We start from the raw sequence: 15775 nt of genomic DNA, 5'->3' as shown, positions 1-15775 counted from the left end.
CTTGATAACATTTCACCTCTCATCCAAGAGGTATTTAACCTGAAGGAGAAGGATAACCATTCACATGGGCAGATGTAGCAGTTTACTAGGTTATAGATATTTGTTCTATTTGTTTGAAATGACTGCCACAATATCAACACTGATCATACTTTTATTAAATGTGTAAATTTCACTAAACACTCAGAAAGCACTACAAAATGTCGAACGCCCTATATAGTGATTTTTGAAACATGCAGCAATAGATTATTCAAACATTCTGGTTCTGGCTGTGTAGACTAAACCACAACCCCAGATTTGTCTAAAATCGGGCCATGTTTTAAAAAAAAGGTTCAGTTTCAGGGGCTCAGCTACTCTGGTTTAATTTGGACACTTGATCCGCTTTAACCCCTTGTGGACGAATGTCGCGAATTCGCCTCAAACCCCATTCCGGTCTTAATGCCGCCGAGATGACGATTGTTACTGATGGTGCAAATACTACACATACCAAGGAAGGTATTGGAAGCACTCTGCTGCCATCTAGTGGTCGGAGTGGAAAATACATACTAGCCCCTTGGGACTGTGCAGCAAACTTATTTTGAGGTATTAAGCTGTATTTTAAATACTGTGATGATGGAACAGCAATGATTGTACAGAAACATATGCTGTTATTCAATTTCAATCAAAAGCAGCAACAATCTGCATACCAGAGACTGGGAAATCTGTTAAATTAAGGATATGCCCCATTATGCCTATTGTCGCTTATTTACCTCATACCTAAATTTATATATATTGTATATGCTATATTTAAATTAATAATCTCCAATTAATTTAGCATCTGTATGACAGCCAAAAACACAAATAAGGGGTTAAAATGAAAATGTATCAGAGTGGAACTGCAAAAGAAAAGACGGCAAAAGCCTCTTGGATAAGAGACGTCTTCAAGTCCAAGACTATGACCAATTGCCAACAATTCAAATTATCGTGGATGGTCCAAAAATCGTTTACCATCATCACCCCCTTCCTTGTCCACCTATCCGTCCACCCACTCCTACTCATCCCCTGAAGGTTACTGGAGCCAATCCCATCTGACACTGGGCAAGATTCAGCAACATAAATGCAAACTTAAACAGCCATTTAAATGACTCCTTACTGTGCTTTTAACAATCCGTAGAATAATTGAATTAAGTCTAACAGGTGATCACAACAGTTTACAACAGATGAAAACTATTGTGCAAAGGTCAGGATGATTATGACAAGAGATGTAAAAGAGAAGTGTTTCAAAGTCGGTCAAGTTAAAAGTTTACCTTCCTGCAACAGAGCTGGAGTCAGAAGGATCTGTCCTTTAAACCGTGATCATTAAAATCTAATAATCAACTTGAAAGCGAACCGCTGATCTGGGGAGCCTCCGGAAACAGAACAAAGTGACTCCACTCATCTTTTCTTCCTTTTATCTTGTTTGCTCTGATCTTTTCCCCTCTTCCTCCTCCTCCTCTTCCTCTCCCCTCTTCTCTGTTTACTGTTCATCCAAACTTTAGCACAAACTGTATTTCCTCCTGACTTTGCTGCAGGTGTGTCCTCAGAGATCCGAGGGGAGCGATTGAGCTGCTTGTTCATTTTCACCACATCGCCTGGATAGAATCTCTGAGTGACACATTAGCATTCTTCTAACGCTGTGAGAAACAATCACACATAAACAGACGGTGTGTCTTAGTCCGGGGCTCACATGTGAGAAAATGAGACACCGTTAGACGCAGAAGATTTGAGGTCAGTTAAACACAACTCCATTACCCCGTCTCCACGCCGGGTCGCCCCCTGTCTGGCTTACACGCTGCTGATTAATGAGGCTGCTTCAGGAGTCTCGACACCTCGCTGCAAACACCCTCACCCAATCCCTCACCTTCCCCCACTCCCAAGCCCTTGTCTCCAACTGTCTCTTCCCTCAATTTATCCTTCACTTCCATCTCTGCACCTTGTACCCCAGACTCTTCCTGAAGCGACGAGCACACATAGGCTTGTGTCTTGCAGCCCTAAAGTTATAATTTACCACAAATCGTCTGCATCCAAACACCAGAGTCCTTGTGCCTTGATCTGGTGCTCTCATTTGGCCAGGGCGGATGATTGGCATAGTTGTGAAAAGCCGGCTGAGTAAAAGTCGAGACCGAGCCGGTGCTGAGTTGAAACACACTGTGCCAGCAGGGGCCCCGGGGCTCCGCTGCAAACACGACCTGATTTCTCTATATTTAGTCTGGCTCGTTATCGGGGCCCCGAGCCGCTGCCGCCGCGTCCTGGCCTGTGAGTTGTCCCTCGCCAGGCAGGGGCACATTCTGCTTAACGTCTCTGCCAGCAGGGCGAAACACCTATGAGTTGTCGACACGGCCAGTTTCTGCTTCTGTTTTACAGATCCGTGCATTGTCCTGACGTGACGCCGATGTCAGGTGTGATTGCATGTTTGTGCAGGCGAACGTAAAATCCGAGAGCGTTCATCGCGGAGGCTGAGAAGACGGAGAGGTTGCCTGTGTGCTAATGAGTCAAGATGCCGGTGGTTAGGCGGCGTGGCGAGCTTCCCGTCTGCCCTCCACATTCTGCGTTAGTGCAGACAGCCCGACTCCTCTCCTGTGGTTAATGGAGCCTGAGAAGAGCTGAGAAAATAAAGCGCCTCATTCTGCACCAGGTTTAGGTTCAAGTGTAGGTCAGTGATAATGGGGACCACTGCCAGCATTATTGAATAGTTCCAAATCAGGAGGCTGTACTTATTTCCTGTATGGTGTGTCAGGATTCCCTATTGATTAGTCATTAGTCCCATATGATCCTCGTAAATGATTCAAGGTCGCTTTGTGCAACCTGTCGTTAGTTCACTGGGGATATGAAGATGACTCATGTTTCATCATGAACCAACACCTGGTCACATGTTGTCGTCTGTTGCTTTGTGCTGAGGCAGGTTGAAGACAGTGCTCATTAGTCAGTATGATCTTTGTTCTATTCAACAGCCAATGCGTGAATATATCTGATATGATGTCACCTGTTGAATAATTGATTTGATTACTGCGTCTGTTTGAACTACAACAAATACTATGGACACACATATTACCATGTTTAATTTTATTGTAATTGGTGTGCATTCAGTGTCCAGAAGTAAGTGGACACTCCTAAACCCCCATGTGATTGTTGACCATGTCATTCCAGAGACCTTGGGCATCGCTCTGTTGTAATAACAACACCGACGTTGGGTGATGAGGCCTCTGGCTCACAGCTTTTCAGTTCAGCACTAAGGTTCTGGACGAGGCTAAGAGCCTGGCTGATGTTACACTATTAACTGAATTTATAAATGTCTAAGATTTTCCTTAATTGGAGTTAAGGGGACTAACCCAAATTATGAGAAACGGACCCAGAGCCCAAGTAAATGGGTGTCCACATACTTTTGTCTATATCCTGTAAGGTTATTTAGTTCAGAGAAACAGGAAAAGACAAAAGGTGAATGTATAATTTGTTAAAAATGGAAAAGAGGAAAGTTTTGACCTACAGAACTGTCTGGGAGGAAATGAAATTAATCATCTATCCCCGTGTATCACTGAGCGCAAAAAAAAACGAACCCTAAGCATCTCTCTTTTCTCTCTCTCTCTCTCTCCATTCAGAGCTGTCGTGGCTCAACTGGTGTCTAACGGGCTCCTGCGTCTTCAGCCTCGTCCTCGTCCTCTGCTTCAGGGAGTCGTACGACCGCCTCTACCTGGACGTCTTTGTCTCCGTGTGACGTTGCAGGGGACAGAACACACTTAACGACTTAATAACAAGGGACTGAATAACTTTTCTTGCACAAACAAAAGGAGAAAGGGAGGCGAAGGGAAAATGGACACTATTTTTTGATTTTAAGATGTAAATGTACATATATTTCGGTGACAGTGGTGATGGCTCGCTGTTGTGCGGCTAGTGAGAAGAACCGCAAAGCGATTCCACATCAGTGTTTCCTCTGTATATGTGTTCAATTCAATGCCATGTGACTGTCTTAACATGTTATTACCTGTTTTTATATTTCAGTCTATGTTTTAATGTAAACAATTTTTTATTTTAACCAGGAACGGCATGACCGACTGTTTACAGATACTATAATATTTAAAGTTGCTCTCAGTGTCGCTGGCTGCTCCGTTCGCCATCCTCCCTGATTGTCTTTAAAAAATAAACTGGACACTGTCTCAAGGCTCACGCGCCGGACGCCACTGACTCCAGATCAGCGTCAGGTGTCGTGAGAGAACTTCATCAGCCAATCAGCAGGCCTGGCTGTGCTGGGTGGAGATAAACGTGGGACCTCCTGCTGCTACAGACTGACCCGCTGCTTCTCAGCATAATGTGACACTTCCTGTCATTGAGAGGCAGGTACTTATGTTCTCATCCCTTTCTCAAGACAAATATGCAAAACTGTGTTGAGATCGATGATTGGATGACAAGCCGCCGCTGTTTTCCTAACAATGAATTGTACACGTGGAAATCATCGGAACTGTTACATCATGTTTCAGATTGTTTGCGGCAAATTTAATGTCAATTGTGTCCATTTCTAGGAGAATCGCTTTTTAATCAAAAGGAATAATGTTCATTTGTTTTCTAAACTTTGTAATGATTTGTTCTCCTCAGCAGTCTGCCAGTATTTATTGGAAACGTCTCAACACTAACACCATTAACACTCAGCTGCGTAGAAAATGGTTATGAAATTGACACGGATGCGACACGCCGAGGGAGATTGTTTATTATTACAGTCATGAGGATTAAATCATATTGTTTTGTAATTGCCAAGCTGCTCCTCCTCCAAAGCACCAGCAGGTGTCTCTGCACCAACTGAGAGTTCACTGGAAAAAGGATAAAAAAAGAAAAGGAAGTTCCCATTTTCATGGATTCCTTGACTGATACAACTAGGGCTGTGACAAAAAGCAGCTCCGGGTCCAAAGGGAAATAACCACAAAGAAGCACATGATGACAAATGGAAAACATCCGTCAGTCGCAGTCAAACTTTCTCTCCGACTCGTCCATGACTTCTCTTTGTGTCTCTGTCTTGCACAGCAGCTAAAAGACGTGTTGTAATGTGATCTCCTGTGGGTTATGAGGAAGCTCTGTAACGTGTTTCCTGGTGCTTGGTGTATTTTTTCATTTTGTACTCTCACTGTACAGAAAAAGGTTTGTCTTTTTACCTCTTTGACGTGTTGCCTTAATTGCCCAGTGCAGTGCGTTTTGTCTCCCTCTCCTCCGAACTGTGACTATAATGTCTGTATATAGAGTTAAAGGTCATGTTCTTCTGTTCACTCTGCTGTTCCCTGGGATCTTGGTTTTAAATGTCCTTGTTCTGTGGAAAGGAAATGAACAAATGTGACTGTAAAATATTTCCAGCACCTTATTAAAATGAACATTTTAAGAATAACGTTCCTGTTGTTAATGAGTGTTATTATTAATATTTATTTATTTAGTGGCTCTTACATTAATAATCTCCATTTTCAGTTGGTCCCAGTGTAGATGTGCATATCTCAAACATTCAGGAAGCTGAACGTCTGAACTTCATGGTTTCATCTCACGTCCAGTGATCGAGTACAACACAGTAGAAAATGTTTCACAGTCAAAATGCATCGAGACAGTGAATTGTTTTATTATATTGCTTTCATTTTCACAGCAGAGCTTCTTACTCAAAACTCGACTGTTGTGGCTGCAGCGCGTATGCTTATGGTTCCATTATTTCCTGTGTGTTGTTTGTACAGTTTTCCCATTTTCCTTTACAGATGCAATAATCAGAATTGAATAAATGCAATAACTTGTTGCTTTTGGTTTAAGGAAACATTGAAAGCAACCTTATGAAACTTTCTTCGCTTATATCAGCAGCTCCATTAAACAAAACATACACAAAACATCATGTGACTTTAGACCCCAGAGAGTTAAATTCATGTCTCTGAAGCGTAGTGAGAGGCAGATTTTACGTTAACAAATGTGGTTCCTGTAATGGGTGAAGCTTCAAATAACTCTGATGACATCATTTACATTATTTTCTCAGACGTGACAAATCGGCTCAGAGTTACAGATGACATCATAGAGCTGACGCCATCATGGAGTAGGTCAGACAAAGGCTATGATAAGGTAAACGGAGCTAGATGTGCGATATTGGTGAATTTCCTCTTTAAACCAACAAATAGTAATATGTTTGACCTCAAGATATGACCCCTACATATAAGAATAATAATAATCATAAGAAGTTAAACAGATTAATGAACAACATTTGGACAATACAATAAAAACTTAAAGTCTGGCTTGTTCAATGTTGACATTTTACATGACTGAAAACACTGGGTTACTTCTATAAGCTTTTCAACACCATAAAACAAATCTATTTATCACATAAAGATTAAACCGCTGTCATTCAATGTAAGAGTGATGGATGGTTCCAGTTGTGAGTTTTAGTTTATTTCCTTGTTGTTTACATGTGTTTGACAGACTGAGCCTTTAAGCAGCAGATTACTTCTGGCTCTGCCGGGACCTGAACTCATCTGCTGTGTTATTTTGGCGGCTCAGTGATGCTCTCGCTCATCGTTCCGAGGCAGGAGCACAGAAAGCCTCCGAGGCCTCCTGCCTTCAAGGAAATCTTCCTGCTCCTGTCTTACCTCAAACACAAATCCCCATGAGCATGAGAGTGACCTGCATCCATGACCTCACTCACTCGTTTTGAAAGAGCATGTATGGTCCCCTCCCCCTGGTGGCCCAGCTGGGGATGAGCTCATACTCAGTTTCTGGTGAGAGCAATCATCTCTGAGTCTGCAAACGGAAAGACATGAATTCCAGCCTGGTTCCACTCAGCATCACTGGTTGTGTGTGTGTGTGTGTGTGTGTACACGTGAAGAAGCTGTGATTAATTTAGCCTCATCTATATAAGATCATTATTCCCTTTGTGATCCTTTGAACCAGCGCCATTAAAGCTGACAGGAACTCCTGACCCGGGACTCAAATTCTGAAATGGCATGACATGAGATCAGATTGGGTGGTTTAAGGTTGGGTGTGCCGCAAATTATTGTTTGGCATTTACAAACAGGCCTGCAGGGACGTAAAATGGATCCGCTGTTTTATGGTGGTCTGCTTTTGGTTTTAGAGGAGCTGTCACACGCATTCATCACAGATCCTGCAGGGGAAAAGAGAAGTGCTTTGTTTTGACTTTTCAGTTTATTGACACAGTTTCAGCTCGTTCCTCTTCTCCTCGTGCCTCCGTCCCCCGTGCTCTCTGTGTGACCGACCACAAATTGGATAAATAACACAAAGATAATCTAATTGAACAATACAAACCCAACCAGGCTAAAGCCAACGTGTTTTTCATTTAAAAATTTTATTGTGGGTGTGTGTTTGTTATTGATGGTGTAAGAGAATTAAAGATATAGTCCCAAGGAAAGTTGCTTCAAATGGTTTTAAGACAAACACCACAAAGCTGTTTGCTAAAAAAGTTTACTTTGGAACTACAAAATGTGTTTGTGATGTTAGCAAACATTGATGTGGGATCATGTTAAAGTGATCCTCGAGGATTTAATGTAATAAATACATGGATAAAGAGTCATAACACTAAATACACAGAAAACCAAATAAATTCATGTCAAAGACAAGGCCAATATGTGGAGGAAAGAAGTTGCCAAAATACAGAAATTAATAAATACAAAAATAGAGATATATAAATTAATGAATGCAGAGATCAATGTAGAAATAGAAATGAATAAATGTAGAAATGTAGAAATGTAGAATTTAAAAAACATAAAAATGCATTTATAATGCATTTATAATAAAATGTATAATATAGTCATGAATTATTATTTTCGGCACCAGATTGTATTTGTTTATGTTTGTCTTTAACAATTTATCCCTGCATGTATTTATCTACTCGTTAATTAATACGTGCAGTGATTCGAGTGGTTTGTTTCTTTATTTGTTTTAAATGTTGGCAGTTTGTTTTGGTACTTAACAAACCAAGAGAGGCATAAACATCTGGAAAAAAAATCGTTTGACTCTACATCAAAAACAAACAGCAACCATTTTATTTGCTTTGAGGGATGTTACGAGAAGAATACAAACACTTTTGCAAGGCGGACTGAGTGTAAGCAAATACATTCAACTCCTCCGTCGAACACTTTCAGCTGGAGTTCAATTCTAATTTCTTCCTCTGGTACTGTGGATGTTGAGGTTCTCTCGGGAGCGAACGGAAACACGCAAAGGGGAACAATCGGTTTTCTTTTAGTCACAAGGGATTTCTGTGATCTTGCGTAGGTTGCATTGCATCCACCGCTTGTTTTCCCTTCTCTTGTGACCAAAAACTCACTTGTGTCTCTTTTCCACTGTTGCACCTGGGGTCTCCTTGGGCCTGCCTGAGCTCCACAAGTCCCTTAATTGACTTCTCTGGGATTATGAAAAATGAGCTGGGCTTTCAAATGGCTCATTTAGCAGGGCTGCTATCACGGCGCCCCTTACTTTATCTTCAGCATATTAAAAAGTGTGAGGTGCTCTTGATGAGGAGCGATGGGCTGCGAAGGCGCAAGCTACCGGCGTTTGACAGCTGGCCCCTAATTTCGCCAATTCATCACCGGTGAATTTGAGGTATTTGGCTGCTACTGTGGGAAAACACAACACATCAAGATATAAACGTTCCAGCAGTGTCTCTAAAAAACAAAGGACAGACTAATGGGAGATGTAAGTAAGACGCACATGTGTGAGTGTTGATTTAGTGCAAGCAGGTCACAGGTTTATGAGTTCTGACAGTCAGGGTTTGACAAACATATTAAACGCATGTATCCTCATTACCACAGCTTCCTCTGAATGGAAGCACTGGCTCAGTGTTTCCACACAATCATTACCATGCAATAATATGATTCAAACTTCTATCTGAATTTAAAATGAAGCTTCCGCCAACTTCATTGAAACAAATCCAGGGGTAGGCCTCTGAAGTTACAACCTACTCTCAACAGTGACGTCCTTCTGTCTGTTCCTCTGCAGCGCAACAGTCAAACACTGTCGAGTGAAACACAAAAAGGGAATTTCATACCAAAAGCACCAAAATGCTTTGAAAAACATTTGAATTTTGATGAAGCCTTGAAAAGATGGTGGGAAAAGTCCACTGGTTTTTTACTGCTGAAAAACAGCTTCATCCCCACCTCAGTGGTGGCTCACCACTGAAGTGATCTCTAATAAACACTCATCATAATATCTCAGGACCAACTCCTAGACATTTACCTTGAAGTGCAACTGCTTAAACTAAATTTTGGACAGTAACCATTATGCTGCTTATTATACAATGATCTTATTATCCTGTTTTTTTATCTTTCTTTGTGTTATTCACATTTATTGAGTATGAATGTGGACAGATGTGCGTGGAGGAATGTGTGTTTGTGTGGTTGTGTGTGCGTGTGTGTGTGTTTGTGTGTGCGTGTGTTTGTGTGTGTGTGTGTGTGTGTGTGTGTGTGTGTGTATGCATTGAGAATAAAGCTTTCTAACTCTGACATGAAAAGCATAGAAACTGCACCAACCACAAAGCTGCAAACAAAAGTTTCACTGTTTGGCTAAACAGATGTTTACAGCAGCACTTTAACATGTCTATATAAAAACAGCTATTCTAATGTTAAAAAACCAACACAATTGAACTGTATATCAGTATATACATCAGAGAAGTAGTTTATTATGGCAGCATGATTTTAAAAGTTCCTTTGGACTTTTTCCCCCCCGACAGATGTCTTTATATTTAAGACAGAGCAGCCAGATAATCATTACAAGACCTAGTGTAAGCAGTTTTTGTCTCTCATCCATGTTTTTTTTGTGTATGCAATGGCTGCAACGCTATTTGTCCCTGAAATTCCAAAAGTGTTCTCTGGACTCAAACACTTTACCCGCACTTCCTCCGGCATAGTGGTGAGTAGATGATGAGTGTATTTTTATTTTGGGGTGAACTATCCCTCTAAAGAGACAAAGCAGGGAATCACGTGTCACGTCCACCTTTCATTTGAGATCGATACGCGTCGTTTTATCTCCACATGAAAACCACTTAATTTCTCAGACACGGAGGCCAACAGAATGAATCACCATGTGTTGCTGCAGGGGGCGCTGTAGCTCAGTAAAATAATCATTGTTGCTTTACGGGCATCTTTCGGAGTCATAGAGACTCAAATGCATGTTTGCCTGAGCCGTCATGCAGTGGCACCAGGTTCGAATCCGATTCGCCCCTCTTGCCGCTCTCTCTCTCGTCCTGCGAAATGTTCAAAAGCTAATGAATCAGTATGTGTAGCTTCAGAGGGCGCTGTTGTTAAGTAAAAGACACCCATGAAGTTCATAGCAACGTTAGGCACGGTTCAACAACTTCGTAACTCACACAATTCAAGCTGTGGGTGGAGTAACGGCTGCTGTCTCCCCAATCCTCAAAAAACCTGGTTCAGATCCCAACAACTTTAATAACCTCCGCCCCATCTCCAACCTATCTTTCATCTCCAAAATACTTGAGAAAATCGTTGCTTCTCAACTCCATTCCCATCTATCTCAAAACAGTTTATATGAACAGTTCCAATCTGGTTTCCGTCCCCGCCATAGCACTGAAACGGCCCTTCTGAAAATTACAAACGACCTCCTTATTGCAGCTGATTCCGGTTTACTATCCATCCTCATCCTCCTTGACCTGAGTGCGGCCTTCGACACAATCTCCCACACCATCCTCCTCAACAGATTATCCTCCATCGGCATCACTGGCATCCCCCTTGACTGGTTCCACTCCTATCTCTCAGACCGCACTCAGTTCATCCAACTCAAATCCTTCCGTTCCCAACCGTCCCCTGTCTCCTCTGGTGTCCCCCAGGGCTCTGTCCTGGGTCCCCTCCTTTTCATTACTTACCTCCTTCCCCTTGGCCTTATTTTCCGTAAATTCAATATTCTTTTTCACTGCTACGCGGATGACACCCAGCTCTACCTCTCCACCAAACCCAACTCCATTCTTCCTCCCTCATCCTTGACAGATTGCCTTTCTGCACTTCATACCTGGTTCACCTCAAACTTCCTCAAACTTAACAGTGATAAAACAGTGATAAAACCGAAATCCTTTTAGTCGGTACTAAATCCACTCCCCCTCCCCCCAGGTAAAGAGTCTGGGTGTCATCGTCGACGGCTCACTCTCCTTCAAATCTCATATCAACATCACCACCCGCACCGCCTACTTCCATCTCCGTAACATAAATCGCCTCCGTCCCTCCCTCTCCCCCCATACCACCTCTATTCTTGTACATAGCCTTGTCACCTCCCGTATCGACTACTGTAATTCTCTCCTCTTTGGTCTCCCCCAGAAATCCCTCCATAAGCTCCAACTGGTCCAGAACTCAGCTGCCCGTATCATCTCCCTCACCCCCTCTTTCCACCACATCACCCCCATCCTACAGCAACTCCACTGGCTTCCAATTCACTTCCGTATCAACTTTAAAATTCTTCTTCATACTTTTAAAGCCATCCACAACCTTGCCCCTCCCTACCTGTCTGACCTCCTTCACACTGCCACCTCCACCCGCTCCCTCAGATCCTCCTCTTCCATCCATCTAACTGTCCCCTCTGCCCGGCTTACCACCATGGGGAGCAGAGCTTTCAGCCGCTCTGCTCCCAAACTCTGGAACTCACTCCCACCTGACATCCGAAACATTGACTCCTTCCCTCAGTTCAAATCCTCTCTCAAAACCCACCTTTTCAGGATTGCATTCTCACTGTAGTTGCCATGCTGTTTTTACTTGCACTTTTAATTTTAATTGTTTTGTTATTTGTTTGCTCCTGTTTTAAATTGTAAAGCGTCCTTGAGTGACATGAAAGGCGCTGTGAAATAAAATGTATTATTATTATAGTTTTACTTGAAGAGGAAGTAGAATACGATTTGAAAGGTCAATGGAAACATCATAGGAGGTCAAGTAAGAGATGGCTGACTAGAGCTGATAAGCAATTACTCTGTCACTGATTAGGTTCCCTCTGATTGTTCCTAGTATCAAACTTCATGAGGAGTTCTGAGGAGACGAAAGAAAAAGAGAAGTGTCCACCTGCGGAGCCAGGTTCTGCTTGGTTGAGGCTCCTCAGCTCTAATGCAGGAAGACGTGGCCCTGACGGAAGCAGCATGTCCTCTGAGCAAGAACAATTATGATAACCATGCAAGCGGAAAAGGCTGCAGCCAGAAGAACAGCGAGACAGGCTTTAATGCAGCGGGCTGCCTATTTAAATCACAGCTCACCTCCACCACAGACGCCATTCTCTGTTGATGTTAATGCGTTTTTGAGACTGTGGGCTCCTGTGGGCTCCTGTGGGCTCCCTACCCTGATCTGCTTCTTATTTCGGCCCCTAAAAACATAATTTACTTCCTTGAATGAAGGTGCTTTTGTTTTGGGGCAGAAGACTGAGTGATGTTTTCTTTTGATTTCATTCAGACGTAATGCCTCAGTAGCATTTAGCAAATGGAGGCACAGAGGCACCATGATGGTTTAGAGTTAGAACAATAACGTTTCTATCAGGACACGTGAAACTTGACGTTTTGGATGGAATCTTTCCAGAAACAGTTTGAAAGGCCGACAAACAGTTTAGAAAAAGTCTAAAATCTCTATATGAATAAACAAAGACACATCAGCTTGTCAGGTGACAGTAAAATCAGCATGTTTATCTTGGCTGCAGAAATGTTCTAAGAGTTGTTTGAAAGTTATTTAACCCATTGATTTCATTATAAAAAAAACTGTAATTTACAATCTGAAACTCATAACAACCACTCATCATCATGCTCACAAGCACATTCATCTTCTTCTGGTATTACACAGACAAAACTAAGAAAAAGAAAAAGAATAACATCAACATATAGGATTAAAAAAACTAAAGAAATGGTCGAAGAAGTTTCCGCAGTCAATGGTTAAATTCCTGAATATTAAATAGAACTGCTTTGTAAAACTTTGCTCACCGTAGATGTTTGTTTGATATTTTTGTTTGATTTACTTTATTAGTTAACAACCAAACCAAATCAAGATAGCTCTAACTACATAGTGGGATGTGTAAAATATGTTATGCGTTAGTGGTGTTAACGGTGTTTGGATGTGTGAAAATAAGGTGTGATGTATGTTGTAAGGTGCAGAAGCAAAGAAAAACAAAGGCTGAGGGCCCCATGCCCCTGGAAGCAGCCTTTAGATCTGCAGCTGAAGCCCAGCCCAAAAGGGCAGGCCCAGTGTGACGCCCCTGCCAGCTCTACCTGTGTCTGGAAAACAACTCCTCAGGCTCTCACATGTCAAGTGGTCAACCTGAGAAGGACATGGATACATTATAATGTCTCTAATCATCACAAATTAAGTATGACTTCATAAAACATGAAACATTATAAACTCACCAGACTAGAGGAGACTCAACAGACAAACTTTGGTACAGTGAAGGCAGAGAGTGGAGGCAGACAGAGAGCAAGTCCTCGAACATGGACAGAGGGGGAACACCTCCTCAGGCTCTCACATGTCAAGTGGTCAACCGGAGAAGGACATGGATACATTATAATGTCTGAAAAATAAAGAAAATGTTTTCCTCTGTCCTGCACCTAGAGTTGAGAACTTTTTGGATGTGTGTTTCTTTTAAAACCTTTTGAAAATTATTATAATTATGAAGTATGAATTTATACATTAAAAAAGACATGATAAACTTACCAAATTCTAACAGTGGTCCCAAATGTCCACATATAAAACCGAGGGAGAACGACTCCTCAAATATATCACAACAACCTGTAATGGAGAATAATTGGTCATTTAGTGTACATGATCACACCATTAAGGATCAACACATAAGCACAATAAAACTTCTGAAAAGAATTAGCTTGATTCTGCATCTCTATTTACAGCTCAGAAAGTTTACTGTTGCCATAGCAACTCTTAGCAGCTCTTAGCTAGCTTAGCTAAATCATCTGAACAACAATAACCCATAATATCACAATTCGGCATATTAAAACAAAATCAAAAACGTTTTCTACTTTGTTTTGGACATGTCTCCAAAATATAGCCTAGCCAGCCCCAGGCCAACGTTACTTACCATGTCTGCCTCCACTCGCTCATCATTGTCGAGTCCTCCTCGCTCGTCTCCCGGCGCACCTGCTGCTGCTGGGCTGGTGAACCCGGCACCAAATAGGTCCGTCAGTTTGGCACATGTAGCAGCCTCCACCTCCACAGACTTCAGCTTTTTTTCCCGATGCTTCTCAGCGCCACCCGGGCGTTTTTTACTCTTATTATCCATTTTAAGTTTCTGTCTCAGCAGCAGCCCGTCCCGCGACTCCCCCCGCCGATGCCATGAGGTCCCGCCCCACCCTGGTTTGTGTTGTGATTGACAGCACTGTCAGGGCTCTCTGAGCCTGTCAGCCCATGATTGATTGACAATGACAAACAATAGACCAATAATATGTGTCGATGCTGGCAACACTCTGCTAGCCCTCTGTAGCCAATTGGCCGGCCCAATTGGAGGGAATTTAGAGAGGAAGATGAGAAAAAAAGAAAAAAAAACATAGCGGACCAGACCGGCCCACATTGGGTCAACGGCCCACCGGGACGATGCCCGGTATGCCAGATGGCCAGTCCACCCCTGGGTCCAACATAATGGTCCATTCCACATGAGCTTGCAGAACAAATCGTGATTATAGGATAGAATAGAAATAGAAAGAAGACACATTTCGAGGCAAGTGGAGAATAAAGATTTTTATTGTGCACTTCCCTGTGAATTTGTCTTTGCCTTCACAGCAGAGCACATTGTGTAATACGATGGGTAAAAAAAAGGGCAAATAACACAGATTCATACATTCAGGCTCTTACTACAATGGAATGCTAAGTGTTTACGGTTTACGGAGACTTGGAGACTTTATTTGATAGGTTTATTCAAGTAAGAGTTGGGACAGCTTTATCAGGAAGTTATATGGTGGAAAATGGTACTCCTCAGGGCGGTGTCATTAGTCCAATATTGTTTTTCCATTATGATTAATGATGTATTCTCTCAAGTTCAGGGTGATATTGGGCGGGCTCCTTCTTCTTCTGTCTTTGGTTTATTGGCAGGTGGCAACTAACATCCGAGTGCATTACCGCCACCTATTGGATCTACTAGCTGCATTTAAACCTTATTTAAAGCTAAGGTTTAAATAAGTTTTAAATGCATATAGTGCTTATAGTGAGTGCTGCATTTAAACCTTTATTTAAATGCAGCAATCACTATAATGAGTGTGTACATTATAGTGCACTCACTGTAATGTTTAGGGGCAGCTAAAAATCAAAGGCAATGTGCATGCATGTTGCCTTTGGATTTTAACTTTTGACCTATGATGAAATGTAGTAGTAGGTGGTAGGAATGCATCTTAACATAACTTGCAACGAAGAGGAAAAATAATACATTTCCACTTCAGCACACCATCAAACTTCATAGAAGAAGAAGAAGAAGAACTTCAGCACTTCTACTACTATCAACTTTTAACTATGAAAAAACTACTTCGAGCCTTGGGAAATTTTTTCGGGCAATGCTTCTGTTATAGGTGAGCATAGTGCAACATATCTCACATACTTTGATCGTTTCATTTATACATTTGAGAGGACAGGAATTATCAGAAGAAAGCCTTCTCAAAGCATTCACAAAGCAGCATATCTAGCTGGTCAATACTACGTGAGAATAAGGGCTATAAAACATATGCAGAAACAGAACAAAGATACAGACCACCAGATTATAACAATATGGAGGTATGCACGGGAGAGTGAGAGATAATATAGGTGAGGAGGGAGGACTAGAGGTGAGAGCTGATGAAGAGTTG

General features: G+C 42.1%; 1 protein-coding gene across 2 annotated transcripts in view; it reads left to right on the top strand.

Moving 5' to 3' along the window:
- The window catches only part of slc49a4 (solute carrier family 49 member 4), a 54724-nt gene extending 49344 nt beyond the window's left edge, over positions 1-5380 (top strand). For both annotated transcript variants that reach the window (XM_053440001.1, XM_053440000.1), the window contains exon 9: positions 3612-5380. In XM_053440001.1, the coding sequence (XP_053295976.1) occupies positions 3612-3727 (116 nt within the window). In that variant the 3' untranslated portion in view covers positions 3728-5380. The remainder of the gene's footprint in view (positions 1-3611) is intronic.
- The last annotated feature ends 10395 nt before the right edge of the window (positions 5381-15775 follow it).

Source organism: Pleuronectes platessa, chromosome 14, assembly GCF_947347685.1.
Source record: "Pleuronectes platessa chromosome 14, fPlePla1.1, whole genome shotgun sequence".
NCBI lineage: Eukaryota > Metazoa > Chordata > Actinopteri > Pleuronectiformes > Pleuronectidae > Pleuronectes > Pleuronectes platessa.
This window is presented reverse-complemented; position numbering and strand designations above follow the sequence as displayed.